Source organism: Primulina tabacum, chromosome 6 (genome assembly GCF_025594145.1).
Source record: "Primulina tabacum isolate GXHZ01 chromosome 6, ASM2559414v2, whole genome shotgun sequence".
Classification (NCBI taxonomy): domain Eukaryota; kingdom Viridiplantae; phylum Streptophyta; class Magnoliopsida; order Lamiales; family Gesneriaceae; genus Primulina; species Primulina tabacum.
This window is the reverse complement of record NC_134555.1, coordinates 5,238,172-5,254,146: the sequence shown is the minus strand read 5'-3', so window position 1 is coordinate 5,254,146 and position 15,975 is coordinate 5,238,172. Positions and strand designations below refer to the sequence as shown.

Below are 15,975 nucleotides of genomic sequence, written 5' to 3'. Positions count from 1 at the left end.
TTGTTTTCCCTTGGTATTTAGATTCCAACCAACCCATAAATTACCCGGTAGTTGAGCTGGGCCCTTTTTTATGTGCCAACTTGAGAGACACACCTTCACATTTCATTTAACAGGAAATTTAAAGAACTTATGAACAATTCATATGAGGAAAAAAGAGGACCAACGTACCTCCATGACCACAGTATTAGTTTTTTACAGAGAGGCTTGGTTCTATTGGGGGGAATCATAGAATGATCAAGAAAGCCATCGAAGAAAATCCATGGCAAAAGAATTGAAAGTTTGCGGTCTCCTTATATTTTACATTTTATGTTCTTCATTCATTAGCATTTCATGAGATAGAAAGGGTTGGGACCCTACTGCACGTACAGACTCGAAGGACTTGTCTAGTCGCGTCTATAAATAAATCAGGGAATATATAATTTTTTTATCAGTGATTTTTCTGATTTTGAATTTTTTTTTATTGATTTTTCAAATTTGATTTTCGTATACCAGCTTTAAATTTTTTGATATCATGTCAGTATTTTTCGATGTCACGTTGATAATTTTACCAAAATAGCATAAAATTAAAAGTTAACATATAAAAACAAAATTTATTGGACCATAACATAAAATTGAACAAGTTACTAGACAAAAAAACTATTTCTCCAAGAAAGTATATTGAGATTTTATTTGAATTATTGTGGTTTATATTGTTAAATAAATAAATATTCATGGCTCATGATCTTATATCATTTTTAATCGAGCTGAGCTCGAACATTAATCACAAATATATTCATAGCTCACGAGTTTATTCGAGCTTTTTTCGAATCTAAACGAGCTTAATAAATATAAATATAAATTTAAATATTTATTTAATTCATTAAAAACAAAATTATATATTTAGACAAAATTGTACTCTAATAAATAAATTTAATATATTTTTAAATATTTTCCATAAATAAATATTTTTGGGCTAGTTTATTGGGCAATGAGTTATATCTTGTATTGCTATTATTTTATAAACACACTTCACTTTTACCTTTTGTTGTATGACAAAAATTTGTGTGAGACGATCTCACGGGTCGTATTTTGTGATACGGATCTTTTATTTGAGTCATCCATGAAAAAATATTACTTTTTATGCTAAGAGTATTACTTTTTATTGTGACTATTGGTAGGGTTGACCCGTCTCACAGATAAAGATTCGTGATACCGTCTCAAAAGAGACCTATTTTTGTTGTATTAGTGGACAATATTAATATTTTGTTTTTTCTAAGTAATTTTGTTAATGACTCATAATCCTTAAATTAGAATATTGCCAAAAATTACACATTTTCAAAAACTACTCAACGATTATCATTAATTTTGTAAATATCAATAAATATAAAATAACACAAAATAAAAATTAAAACAATTTTAAACTAAATTGAATACTGCTACTTTTATTTCATTTTAATATATGCATTTTTTTTTTCAAATAAAAAACGTTTCGTTCTTATTTTTATAACTTATCACATATTTTTTTATTTTTCGATGAGATAGAAAACTAAATTTTTTCAATTAATCAGAATATTCCATATAAAGAAATGTGAAGAGTAACCATCTTAATATCTTAAAATAAAATTTTATTTAACCAAGTTATTATTCAAATTTTTTTGTAAATTTGTTCATTGCAAAAAGAGCTTATATTAATTACTTTGTAATATTTATTGTCTATCAACATAAAATAAATAGAGTCAACATAAGAACTTTAATTTATATAAAAAAAATGAATATAACAGAGGACCATGACTTTAATTTCAAAATTTATTCTAAACTTATTGAATTAAAAGTGTTGACACCTCAAAATTATTAAATATTTTGAATTAAAAAAATAACGAAAAAATTTTGTCCCTTTATTTTTAGGTATATTTTAGTTATTTTTATATTATTTTTATATATATAAAAAGTCATGACTAACTTTTCAAATATGATATTTTTTTGTTATCGTACAAATATATCATATTTAAGTTTTTTTTTTTTTTTTTTTTTTGTAACATCTGAAATTTATAATTACTTGAATTTGCTTGAGCAATAACACTTTAATCCTATTTAATCCATACTTTAATCCGAATAGAACTTGGATCATTAAGTACCACCTTCCAGTGATGGTGCTTTTGTTGGCAATAGAGGCGGCGCTGGGGGAGGAGGGATTCCGGAGTGATGAGCATGGGCCGAGAAATGATTTGTTCGAGCCTACCTGAATAGATAATGTCTCAAACCATTGAAAAATTGACATGTACGCGTCAAAATTTGATTTATTTATAATATAACTAACAAAATTTATATTTTACAGTGAAAAACAATATTTTGGACATAAAAAATAATATTTTTTATGGTTGAATTGTCTCGAAAATTCGTCTCACAAAATTAATCACAGACTGTATATGTGAATTCCTTTCATGCCAACATTTGGATAATACAGACCTTCGAGATAATTTACATGATCAGAAAAATTCCTTTCATATTGGGTTCATAGATTTAAGGTGTGAATCTTACATGAAAATAAAAATTTGAGGATAAAATCATCTGCTACACTTGTATTCTAAACTGTGGTATACTTTTCTCAAACAAGTTTCGTTTTCACAAATAATTAAAAATTAAGTAAACTATCCATAATGGATGAACAAAATACAATTAATTATTGATAAAACATTCAATTACTTTTTTTATTAAATTTAAAAATAATTAATATATTATTTTAATCATTTATCGTGTTTGAGAAATCGATTTCTTTTTTAAAAAATAGTTGAATCAATCGTTTCATCAATGATTAATTGTATTTTGTTCATACATAGTGTTTAATTGAGAAATCGATTTCTTTTTTAAAAAATAGTTGAATCAATCGTTTCATCAATGATTAATTGTATTTTGTTCATACATGGTGTTTAATTGAGAAATCGATTTCTTTTTTAAAAAATAGTTGAATCAATCGTTTCATCAATGATTAATTGTATTTTGTTCATACATGGTGTTTAATGCGTTTAAATTTTAATAATTTGTTTAAACATAACTTATTTGAATTAAATATAGCACGATTTAGAACAACAATTTTGAGACATGTCAATTCGATTAATACTTATCATGAAAAGTAATAGTTTAAACATAAAAACTAATATTTTTTCATGAATTAGATCGGATCGAATATATATGTCTCACAAAAATAAATCATGACATCTTTTTACTATAATTTTTGCTTAATAACATTTTCAGATAATTACAGGAGCAAAATCCCATTTTTCAAATCTTCACTAAAAGACGGGAAACTTAATATATATATATTTTTTTTAAAAAAAAAAGGCAAAAGAAACATCAACACATCTGTAGTCGCGATATACCGTCACCAATTTACCAAAAGAAGACGATGACTTGGTGAGCAAATTCTTTCATTTCACAGCATTTAGTTCGGCCGAAATTCAAGGAATGTTCCCTTCATCTTGGAACTCATACTGGTTCTGATATGATTCTCTCATGGAGTTTTCACTGGCTCCATAATAACTCCTTTCACTGTAGTCATTGTACGCCTTGTTCAAGACTGCATACGGGTGGTTGTTGCTGTACTTTTCCGAGTTGATATCGTAGAAATATTTCCCATTTTCCAGGGATCTTGTGTCACTCATTCCTTGTGGCTGGAATCCGTTATCTGCGCCGCCGTTGTAGAAGTAGTTCTCACGCAGGCTGTTCTGAGCGGGGCCGCGGCCCGGTAACCTGATGTCCCTCAGCCCCTGTGGTTCACTATTAAAACTGCTTCCACCGTAGGACTGATAGTTATGGTTATATCTGTACTGTTCTGGTTCGCTCGTCGTCTCTTCATCTTCCTGCTGGTTGTTGTAGCTTTTTTCGGCGTCGCGGTAGTAGTTTTTAAGGTTGTTGGTGTAGGAATGTTGTTGGTTGCTGTCACTTGTGTATCCTTCTTGTTCTGTGACGTATGCCTCAGGGTTATAGTTTTTAGGGAGGTGCCTGTGGAGGGGAACTTCGGATTCAGTGTAGAGTAAGGAGGTTCCAGTGGCGGAAGGAGGGAGTTGTCCGGACTCATGGCCGTAAAGGCCGTAGCCATTTTCGTTTTCCCGCTGGATGAAATTGGGTTCTTCTTGTTGATTGTTATTCAGAGGTAGTTCTTGATCTGGAATAGCGGGGGCGGAGACTTTGCTGAATAATTGGTTGTCTCTCGCCTGAGTTCGTGTACACGATAAGAGGGTAATGAGCAGAAGAAGGGAAACTTTCTTCGCCGGAGAGGAAGCCATTGAAGGATGCTGGAAAGTGCGACGTATTATGTTAGGGTTGCAAACCCCTGTATTAATAAAATTTTCAAATAATTGCCATTTTTTTAAAAAAAAAATAATAAATAAATTTATGGGTTTTAAATGAGAATTAAAATTGTGTCCCATAGTCTTCCGTTTGATGATTATGTACACATAATGTAAATAAATAAACATTGCCTAAATTTACGTTATCCTATAATTAAATGTACTTTATAGCGAAAGACAATTATGATCACTTTAAAAATTAGTACAAATAATTTATTTTACATATATAGTTTCTTTAATCGGAAAATTCGACTACCCGTGCACACACTATTTGCATAGACTAAGATTTTGAGTTCGAGCAGGATTTTGAGATGCGTCAAAAATTGACATATGTCAAGATCTTGACTCGTGCATGCACTGCGATAGGATCGAACAAACATGTATGCGAATACAAGTTTAAATTATTTATGATCATGCCCAGCAGTAGCTAAGAATTTCATAAAGAAAATTAAGTGTGAAGAATTTCCTCACGTCTTTATAATTTTCTTACTTTGACTATTTAACTCGCTCGATGACATGATCAGACGTATTTATTTGAACAGAGCCTTTTTTTCTTCCAAATGTAAGTACATTTAAGAAGATAAATAATCTTCAATTTATATACTAAAATTGTTTAATTTCATTAAGATGGGTGGCAATGTGAAAAAAAATTCAAATTTGGTAATTTATATTTGTCTATTTGCGGATTTGATGTTATCGAATTTCAATTTTAATATGTCATCTTTGTTTTTTTCTTTACAATTTTAATCTTTTTTTTTTTTTTTGTAACTTTTATGTAGTGCTGACTATGACAATGATGACATGTTCAGTAATATGTACCCATTTGCATTTGAATTTACTACAATTGCAAATTAAATAACCAAAATTACCACAAAAAAGAAGAAAATTACTGGACCGAAACTCAATTCTGGTGACATAGCAGACCCAAAAATCGGAAACTTCGAACACGTTTTATTTTGTAGCATTGGTATCATCATTCGTGGTAAGAAAAGCTATTGATTTGGATGGCTCAAGAAATTGATTTAGTTTTATTTATATTATTTTAGAACTATTATGATGTCTTTATGATATATTTATTATATTTTTTAGGGATATAGTTGTTATCTACAATTATTAGTAGATTTTTTATATAATTTTATTTTAATTAGGACTCTACCTTTATTAACTTATATAAATAAAAAATTGTGAGACGAATATTCTATTTCAGTCATCCATGAAAAATATTACTGGTTTTTGCAAAAATATTACATTTTATTGTAAATATGAGCAGAATCGATCAGTGTCATGAATCTTTATTATCTCACAAGAGAACTACTCTTGAAGAAATTTAAAAAAAAAAATTATTTATTTAAATATATGTTGGTTTAGTTTTCGAAAAAATGAAGAAACATATATACGTATCGATCCACTTATTTTTAAATTTTTTTCTAGTAATATGATTAATAAATAATAATAACATTATTTGGAACATGCAAATTTTGTACTTTTCATAAATAAATTTCTTGAATTTGTCTTGTTCTAATTTATAACTAAATTATTTTATTTATTTAAATATATGTTGGTTCAGTTTTGAAAAAAATAAAAGAAGATGTTTGTGTGTCAGTCCGCTTATTTTTTATTTAATGAATTTGAACTTCAACTCTTATTTTTGGTACATTAATTTCAATAGGCAAATACTTCACATGGATAATATTTAATACATAAAACATAAATACATTAATTTCAGTAGGCACCAAAAGCTAATGTGAATACACTATAATGCATCAATAAATATTTTTAATTAATTTTAAATCGTGTAAATAAAAAATATATAAAATAAATACAAATACATTAATTTCAGTCATTTTAATAAAGTTTATTTTTTACCATACTTCCAAAATATTTACTTGATTCAGTTATAAATTTAGAAATATTTTATCACTAAAAAATTTTCTCTCCAATAAGTATAAACAAAAACGAAAGGTAACACGTATCTTACTCGCAATACTGGATGACAAACTTTTAAAATAAAATATTACAAATTAAAACAATATCCAAATTTTTATCTAAATTTTTGGGGCATTGAATGTAACAAAACTCAAATATTAATTGAATGCCTAGCCTTTATTATTATTATTTATTTATTTATTAATTTTTTGGTACGGTGCGAAAATTAATTGATTTATTTTAGTTGAAAAGTAGATGGAGAAATTTAGTTTTTCAACTGGGCAAAAACTTGTGTGTCAGGTCTCGTCGGTCGTATTTTATGAGATGGATTTCTTATTTGGGTTATCCATGAAAAAAATTACTTTTTATGCTAAGAGTATTACTTTTTATTGTGAATATCGGTAGGGTTGACCCGTCTCACAGATAAAGATTCGTGAAATTGTCTCACAAGAAACCTACTCTTTCAACATTAATGATTATCAATTTTTTTTGAACAATTATTGAGCTCCCGAAAAAATTAATTGTGGCAACATCTCAATAAAAGAAATCCAACAAACTTATCAATTTATAATTTATACTTGGTCGAGCTAACTCAATAAAAGCCCTTGCTTCTTCGATGGATACTGGTATATTTTAATTTTAATTTTAGAAAAAAAATCATAAAATAAAATAAAAAACTATCAATCACTTATTGCCATCAAATAACGAATACAATCGAAGTAACACAAAACTCATGTGAGAAGGTCTCATACGTCAATTTTGTTATACGAATATTCTATTTCAGTCACCCACGAAAAATATTAATTTTTTTTGCAAAATTATTATCTTTTATTGTAAATATAAGCAGAATCGACCAATCTCACGAATCTTTATTATCTCACAAGAGACCTTCTTTCAGAAGTAATTATATTCAAAACGATATTCCAATTTCACAAAAAAAAATTTCTATCTACGCACACACATATTACCTATTTATTGTTTGTTTTTTTGAAGCATGTGTTGCAAAACCCAGATTGGATCTGCTCTTGGCCCAAGGGGTATGGACCTTGATATTTAAATACAATATAGTTAAAACGATAAATTCAACAAAACTAATTTTTCCAAATTCTAATTCTAAAAATAGATTTTTCGACTTAAAATCTAGAACATGGTACATTGTTAAAACCACGGGCCTTTGAAGATTGCAATACGGGCTCTTCCCAAAATGGGAAGGCCTGATGACCCACGGCCCATCAATCTCCAAGGACACTCCAATTTTTATTTTTTATTTTTAATATATGAAAACTAACATAATATGAATTTGAAAAAGGTATTTAAGTTAGGAGTAGGTCTATTGTGATACGGTCTCACGAATCTTTATCTGTGAGACGGGTTAACCCTACGATATTCACAGTAAAAAATAATATTTTTAGCATAAAAATTAATATTTTTTCATGGATGACCCAAATAAGAAATCAATCTCACAAAATACACCACGTGAGACTGTCTAACACAAGTTTTTGCCTTCAATCAGTGTAATATTTGGAGAAAAACGATTATTTTACGGGCATTCGATATCCTACTAGCGAAATTGATTTAAACACGTGAGGTTCATTATCGATCTCGTACGAAAAAAAAATTAAAACAATGATGATCGTTTGATCTATTTATCTTCATAGTAGATTGAACTGAACCAGATTGTTTGAATATTTTCACCAAATTTTTTCTCTCCATGATGGTTACCAAAGTAAATTGTCTTTATTCATAAGAGTATTGTTGAAAGGTGAAAAAAGAGGGGTAAAACTGTAAAATGGCAGGCCATCACAGAAAAAGAAGCATCAGAAAGTTTTCCTTAGTTTTAGGAGGCTATTGCAGAAGAGCCCACAAAATGAGGGGTCCATATGCGAATATTCAATCAGGCAAAAAAGCTGAAGAAGAAAAAAACAAATTCGCACAAAAATGTGTGCTCGCTTTCAGTTTATTCGCACTTTGGCCACTCCTTTTTCTCCATCAACTTTTTGATTTATTGAAGCAAAGTACGTATCCCTCTGATTTTGTTTTCACTATGCACAAAGATTCATACAAGAATCCATTGGAATTTTGAATGTTTTAAATTCATGCCTAAACGTGTATATATATATATTTTTTTTTTTTTCAATCTGTAAGTATGGATAATCTCACATATATAGATATGTAAGACCGAATTATGAAACCATCTGACAAGATACTTGTTATTTAAGGATGCATGTGGTACATCTGTCACACACCTTTTACTTGTTATTAATTATTAATTATTGATATATAATTTATTGATTCTTGATAAATTCTGTTTTATAAAATTAATTCTGATCAATCAATATATAAATTTAAAATCTTAGATGATGAATGAGCAAGAGCGAGGATACTGAGCGAAGTGAACTTTTTACTCTTAAAATTACACATAAAATTTTGTATTTCTAATCCAAAAGATCAACCTAAATTAGAGATGAAATGGGCGGGACGGTGGTGGGTTTGCCATTCCTATCCTTGTCTCCGAATTCCATCCCCACCCTCATACCTATCCCGATCCCCGATTTTTCTTCGAACCCGAAACCGCGAGGGATCAACCACTCATCTCCGCCTCCATTCTCGTTTCAAAATATTAATAAGACAAAACGAGGACGGGTTTGGAGATTTTCTCAAATCAAAACTTATTATTGTATATTATTATTAGTGATAATATTAATATTAATATCAATGATAATAATAATAATACTATTACTATTTTAAAAAATATCATCATTATTATTAATACTAATAATATTATTATTGATATTATTTTCGGGGCGGATTCGGAGATGGGGATAGTAATCTCATACCCGTCCCGAACTATTTCAGAGATTTTAAAAAATCCTCGAACCCAAACCGAAAGTCGAAAAAATCGGATATCACCATTTTCGTTTTTGATTTTTTCCGCGGGCCCTCGAACACTTTGGGAACTTCCCTAATCCAAACCTATTCATCAAATAATTGCTCAAACTTTTAAGTTTTTTCATAGAAAATCCAGAGGAAACTTACAAATTTGAATTGATTCATCAGTCTGGCTCTGTTCTTAGAGTTCGTGTGGCTTCGAATTTATCACAACAAAACACAATATGCATGTCATCTACCTGTTAGGCTTCTCGGCTGAGTGCATTTCAATTTTATAATTTTTGAGTAGTGGAAAATCAAATTTACAATTTTATATTTACTTTTTTTCAGTGGAAAAATCTCCCCTACTTGGTACATCATGCATCGATATCGAAATCTTCTGATTCGTAGGGCATGATTTTTGGAAGTACGCAAAACATTGAGATTTGGTCCATTTATTCAAGATATCGACATCATTTTCTTGAAATTTAATTGTATCATAATCACATCATAATAATAAATAATTTCATCCTAATATTTAATGTTAAGTTTATAGAATTACCATTGAAATACATGTCGATTTTGTTCGAAAATCGCAGAAAATTCCCGAGATATGGTAGAATCGGTCGGGAGGCATGAGAGGAAAAATACATTGGGTGTAATCGAGACATGGTTTCAAAACTAGTAAAGAGACCATTCAGAGTCGTTCTTTTTAATTAATAAATATTTATTTATTTATTTTTCATGCAGATTAAGAATTCTACAAATAAATTCTTTTCTTTCCCTCGTTATAAATTCAAGAAATGAGTACTTAATTTCAATATTTGATCAATATGGATAATAATTTGTTTTTTTTTAAAAAAAAAAAAAACAAATAAAACAGCCTGTATATGTATGTATATATACTATTAATCACATGAAACCACCATGCTTCTTGTAATATACTCTTCCTACTCCCATGTCTACACGTGATTAATTATTAAACATGGATAAAGTACAATTTAAAAGCCATCTTCTTTTAATAAAGAATCCATAAAATAAGTTGGTGTCGATCTCAATTGGCTGGCTTCCTAAATTTTTGCCTCAAAAATTCCAAATATTTTCTAGTTAATTACGATGAGGCCAATCAACAAAAAATGCGGCTTGTCAACTCTAAACGTTCTTGAACATAAATTAAATTTTCAGAAATAAAATATTTAAATATCATATAATATAATTCAGTTTTACAATATATATATATATATATATAAATGAACTTTAAGAATATTAGTATATAGTTATGATTATGAAGTGTGATTAATTTATAACAAGATCTTTCACGTAAAAAAATAATAGGAGAGGGAGGTGGTGGCATAATGGCACCATTGTAAGTGGCATGAAGTTGAAAATGATTAAAGTGGTCATTTATTTATTTATATTCTTACTTTAATATTTATGTAAAATTATACATTTGTTGGATTGTGATCTTTCGCCTTAAAGTGTGAAAAGGATTGATAAATTATATCATTTAGGGTCCATCTATATAAATATATATATATATATATATATATATAATATTGCTTTGATAACGTAGGACCGATTGTTTACCGCTTTACCAAAAGCTATAAATAGCGGTAATGGTGTAACTCAAATCTTTTAAACCGCACAGCAGCTCAAGCACCACGGTTCGATCGCTCCACCAAGCAGAGACAATTATTGCACCCGATAATCTCTCTTCCAATAATTGCATTCCTTGCAATCAACGGGAATCGAACCCGTGACCTTGGCTCTGATACCAATTGTAGGACCGATCGCTTATCGCTTTACCAAAGGCTATAGCTAGTGGTAATGGTGCAACTCAAATATTTTAAACCGCACAACAGCTCAAGCACCACGATTCGATCGCTCTACCAAGCAGAGACAATTATTGCACCCAACAGATACGGTGTCCATCTATAGTATTTATCGTTGAGGTGACACTGACATATTGAAATATGTGATATAAAATATCAAAATTATACATCTAATAGGTGGTGTTACCTCAACGACAAACATTATATCAAAAATATATATAAATGTGTGTAAGGATGAGTTCCTTATTATAACCAATATTTTTTTATAAATAAAATGTCATTAGTTAAGAGTGGAACGTCATTATATTGATATCTAGAAAATGAGTTCTTTATTTTTTTTATTAAATGGACTATTAACAATTTTCCTGTGAAACCCAGTTGCCTTCCGCTTTTCCAATTCTCGATTCCTCTTTATCAATTTTTTTTTAAATTATATATTATCTTCTCAAGACCTAATTATTATACAGATTTTATGTTTTCCAATGCGACTTTAGCAAGTAGAAACATACTGCACCGTTTTATTATATATATATATGCCAGTCGTTAAATAATTATTCCGACATCGGTCATTATTATGAATCATGAACATGTGAATAAATGCCATATATATTGAATAATCTCACGGGAATAACATGGATAAATGGTTGGATATTTGATGGAAAAAACTTCTGTGAGACTGTCTTACGGATCGTATTTTGTGAGACATATATCTTATTTGGGTCATCTATGAAAAAATATTATTTTTTGTGCTAAAATTATTACTTTTTATTGTGAATATCTTTAAGGTTGACGCGTCTCACAGATAAAGATTCGTGAAACCGTCTTACAAGAAACCTACTCATATTTAATTCCATTCCACCAACTATTTGGATCAAAATCAAAATTTCTCTCTTAAATAACAATATTAAATCGTTCCTCGACTTAATTTTTGTTTAAGCTGATCACTCGGGTAACAAAGACTACATCATCCCAATTGGATAGTCTACTTTGTATTTTTTAGCATACATTAAAAATGATATTGGGAAAAAAAAAAATTATACAGGAACATTTACTAATAATCTTTTATTAATTATATCAGAAAATGAATACAATTATACATATTAAATAAGGGTATATTAGTGTATAAGTGTAATACTTATCTCTGTTCGGTAGAACAATCAAATCATGACACTTGAGCTGTCATGCAGTTTAAAAGATTTGAGTTGCATTATTACCACTAGCCATAACTTTTGGTAAAACTGTAAATGTCCGATCCTACAATTGATATCATCATATTCAAGGTCATATGTTCAATTCTCATTTATTGATATATAGGAGCGTAATTATTGAGAGATAGATTGTTGAGGTGAAATAATTGTCTCTGCTGAATAGAGTGATCGAACCATGCCGCTTGTGCTAGTATGTAGTTTAAATGATTTGAGTTGCATCATTACCACAAGCTATAACTTTTAGTAAAGCGGTAAATGCTTGATCCTAAGATTAGTAAAATGGTTCAATAAATATAATAGATAAACTATATATTTTGGACAGACGAAAAAAACATGAACTATATAATTGAGACGGAGACTTAATTATAATGATAGAGGGATCGTGGTCGATGAATGATTGGCAACATAAGTTGCTCTCATCTACGATTAAAAAACAGATTATATATAAATATATGTTAATATAATTGTTTTAAAATTATAAATTTATTATTTGATTTAAAATACATTCGATCACCATTGTCACTCTAATCATCGTTTTGATGATTTGTCATAATCGTCGCACTTACGACAACGTGGAATTTTTTAAGATCGACGTAAGAATGTTTGGTTTTGTATTTATATAATTCTTTTTAGTTTTAATTAAGTATGGTGGCTTAGTAATTGATAATAATATTTATATTGTTAAGAAAATATTTTAAATTATATAATAACATAAATGCCATTTTTTATGCTTAGGAACATTATCCTTTATTTTACAAGTAATAAAAATCAAATACATTAACTTATATTAGTCATAGTCTCATAGAACCAAATTTGTTTATAAAAAAAAAAATATAACTTATCAAAACAATGCATTTTTATTAAAAAAATAAATAAAAATTTATTCAATAACTTATAACTCATTTGATATCAAAATTTTAAATATGAGACAAGATCTTGTATTTGAAATAATTATAACATTTTCTTCCTCAAACTCGAAAAAAAAAATTTCGTTTAGTTAGCTCTTAGGTTATATTTCTTCCACTCTCTCATAAAAATCTGATAAATACCTATTATTCTTCTCGTCTCAATTATGTAGTCCACTTTGTTTTTGCACACATATGGAAAATGATATTGGGAATACAAATAACCAGAATTAAACGTGGACATATAGCTCGGAGACGTAGAACAAAAATTCGTTTATTTACATCAAGCTTTCGAGAGGCTCATTCGAGACTTACTCGAACTATTACTCAACAGAAAATAAGAGCTTTAGTTTCGTATCATCGGGATACGGATAGGCAAAAGAGAAATTTTCGTCGTTTGTGGATCACTAGGATAAACATAGTAATTCGAGAATGCGAGTATCCTATAGTTATAATAAATTAATACATGATTTATATAGACAAATTTTCTAATACACCATTATTTAATGATATCGAGAAAACAGATTAATATATACATTAAATATGAATATCTTAGTAAAATAGTTTATTAAATGTGGAAAAAAATATATAATGGACTATATAATATGGACAAAAATATATATTTAGTTACAATTAATATAAATTTTGAATTTTCGAAGTGTGAAAATGAGCCTGCCAAAATGGACAGCCGACAAGTTGGAAATTGAGCTGATGGGGTCCAAACCCATTTCTCCTCAAAGTCTTCGCTAAGTTCCAAAACTTCACCTCTCTCTATCGCCAGGCTTATCTCGCATATTTATATTATCCGACAAAATCTTGCAATGTGTGCAGAATGAAATTTGTTTTTTGTACAATTATTTGATGTAATGTACTACTGTTTGAAAATACATGTATGTATGGTAGTATTTTATAAAATAAATATATTATAGTTTATAATTTTCTGAGCTGAGTGCAAAAAATTTGCCAGATTCAAAAATCAAAATTACCAAACAAGTTATTTTCAAGTCGTAATGTTTCTGAAATTCATATGGGAGACGATGCTCGGGGAAGCGTGCGGGTCATATTCGGACTCGGGCAGAGTAAGAGATCGAGAGCTTAGGGCTACCCAAGGAAAAACTAGCCCGAATAAAGAGTGTTTGTATATAAATCATTCATGTGTATGCAACAACTAGAGAAGCTGATTAAAGCAGCACATACTCGTACAAGCCTGGGCTCCCAGACTAGTCTGGGCTATGTAAGAAGGCTATGATAATGAATCAGGTCCTCACATCATGACCATTGTCCGAACATCTCGACCTTGAGACCATAAGTATGGATCGTCATGCATCGAAATCGTTATATATCAATCAACACACGTGGGACGATGTGACAAGTCTAGAAGTAGTATGAGTTGTCGGTCGTAACAGTGTCAGTTGACATCACATGGGTAACTATCTGATAATGAGGAGTGATCGAACACCGAAAACAAGGTTATCATTATGTTTTCTATGATAAATACTCATGCTTACTCGATCATCGAGAACATTCACTTAATATTTCTATAAACACCCACTATATATTCCATATGCTTCACTTTTCTTTGCGCGAATACTCAACTGACTTGAGCGTCGGAATGATTACTCCGAAAAATCTCCTGATGTCTCTCTAACATTCTTTGCTTTCCAAGAGTGCAAAACACTCGGTCCGAGATCTTTCTATCCGATTCCCTGCGCTCATAGGAAAGACAACTTACATGATTTAGCTGAACATTATTAGGAGAAGTAATAATTGAAAAGAATAATGAAACATTAAGAAAGAAAATTAGAGACATAAAAATTGATTATAATGTTCATCCGAATTTTTAATTCCTTTTTTTTTTAAATAAATAATTTTTTTTAAAATTGTTATGAACTACGATAGAAGTTATCAACTTATTACATCTCATCTGCCTCCACCTAGTTAGGGGAAGAAATCATATGTTATATTTAGTGTTTCAAATTATGTTATAATTTGTTTAAATAAGTCTCATTTGTAAAAATTATTTAAAAATAAATATATTAAACATCATGAATGAAAAAAATAAAATGAATCACAAACTAAATATTAGATTTATCTATACTTTAATTTAAAAAATATCAGTATATTGTTTTAATCATTTATCATCATGTCTGTCATACAATTTATCATCGATTTTTTTTTAAAATCGATGATTCGAATATCTTATCATAATTAATTTAAAAAAAAAAAAATCGATGATTCGAATATCTTATCATAAGTAATTTAAAAAAATCGATGATTCGAATATCTTATTATAATTAATTGCATTTTATTCATGTATAATGTTTTGTACTTCAATTTTTAATAAATTATATGTAAATAGAACTTATTTGAACAAAATTCGTCCCTTCAGTTACTAGTCTGACGCCACTCATTTATTAAAGAATGACCGGGTCCTTGAAAGTTCTCCGACTTTAACACAGCACATTCCATTTTACCTGAAATGTTCCTTTCAAGTGAAACAAAAACTCAAGTTAATATATCACGAACACGAGTTAATCTTGTGAGATTATATTTTATTTGAATTATCAACGAAAAATTATTATTATTTATATCAAAATTATTACTTTTTATTATAATTATGAACATAATTAATCTGTATCACAAATAAAAATCTATGAAATTATTTCATAAAAAAACTTATCTAATGTAAATTTTTATTGTTATGACGCCCTTCCATGAGATAACTATTATTTGGCACCATTTTGTTTTGTTTGACTAATTTATCTATATATATATTTAATTTGAGTTGATAGATTTTATTTTGCAATGATTTTAAAAATAAATACACACACACACACACACACACAAAACTTTTAAATTTTTAATGATCTCGGTAAATTTTATCTAATCATTATTATATAATTATCATATT

General features: G+C 28.9%; 1 protein-coding gene across 1 annotated transcript; it reads right to left on the bottom strand.

Moving 5' to 3' along the window:
• Positions 1 to 3,287: 3,287 nt before the first annotated feature.
• On the bottom strand, positions 3,288 to 4,310 carry LOC142548030 (uncharacterized). Its single transcript, XM_075656399.1, has one exon. It carries the CDS (start codon positions 4,260 to 4,262, stop codon positions 3,435 to 3,437), a length of 828 nt encoding a protein of 275 aa, XP_075512514.1. The 5' UTR covers positions 4,263 to 4,310; the 3' UTR covers positions 3,288 to 3,434.
• Positions 4,311 to 15,975: the final 11,665 nt, after the last annotated feature.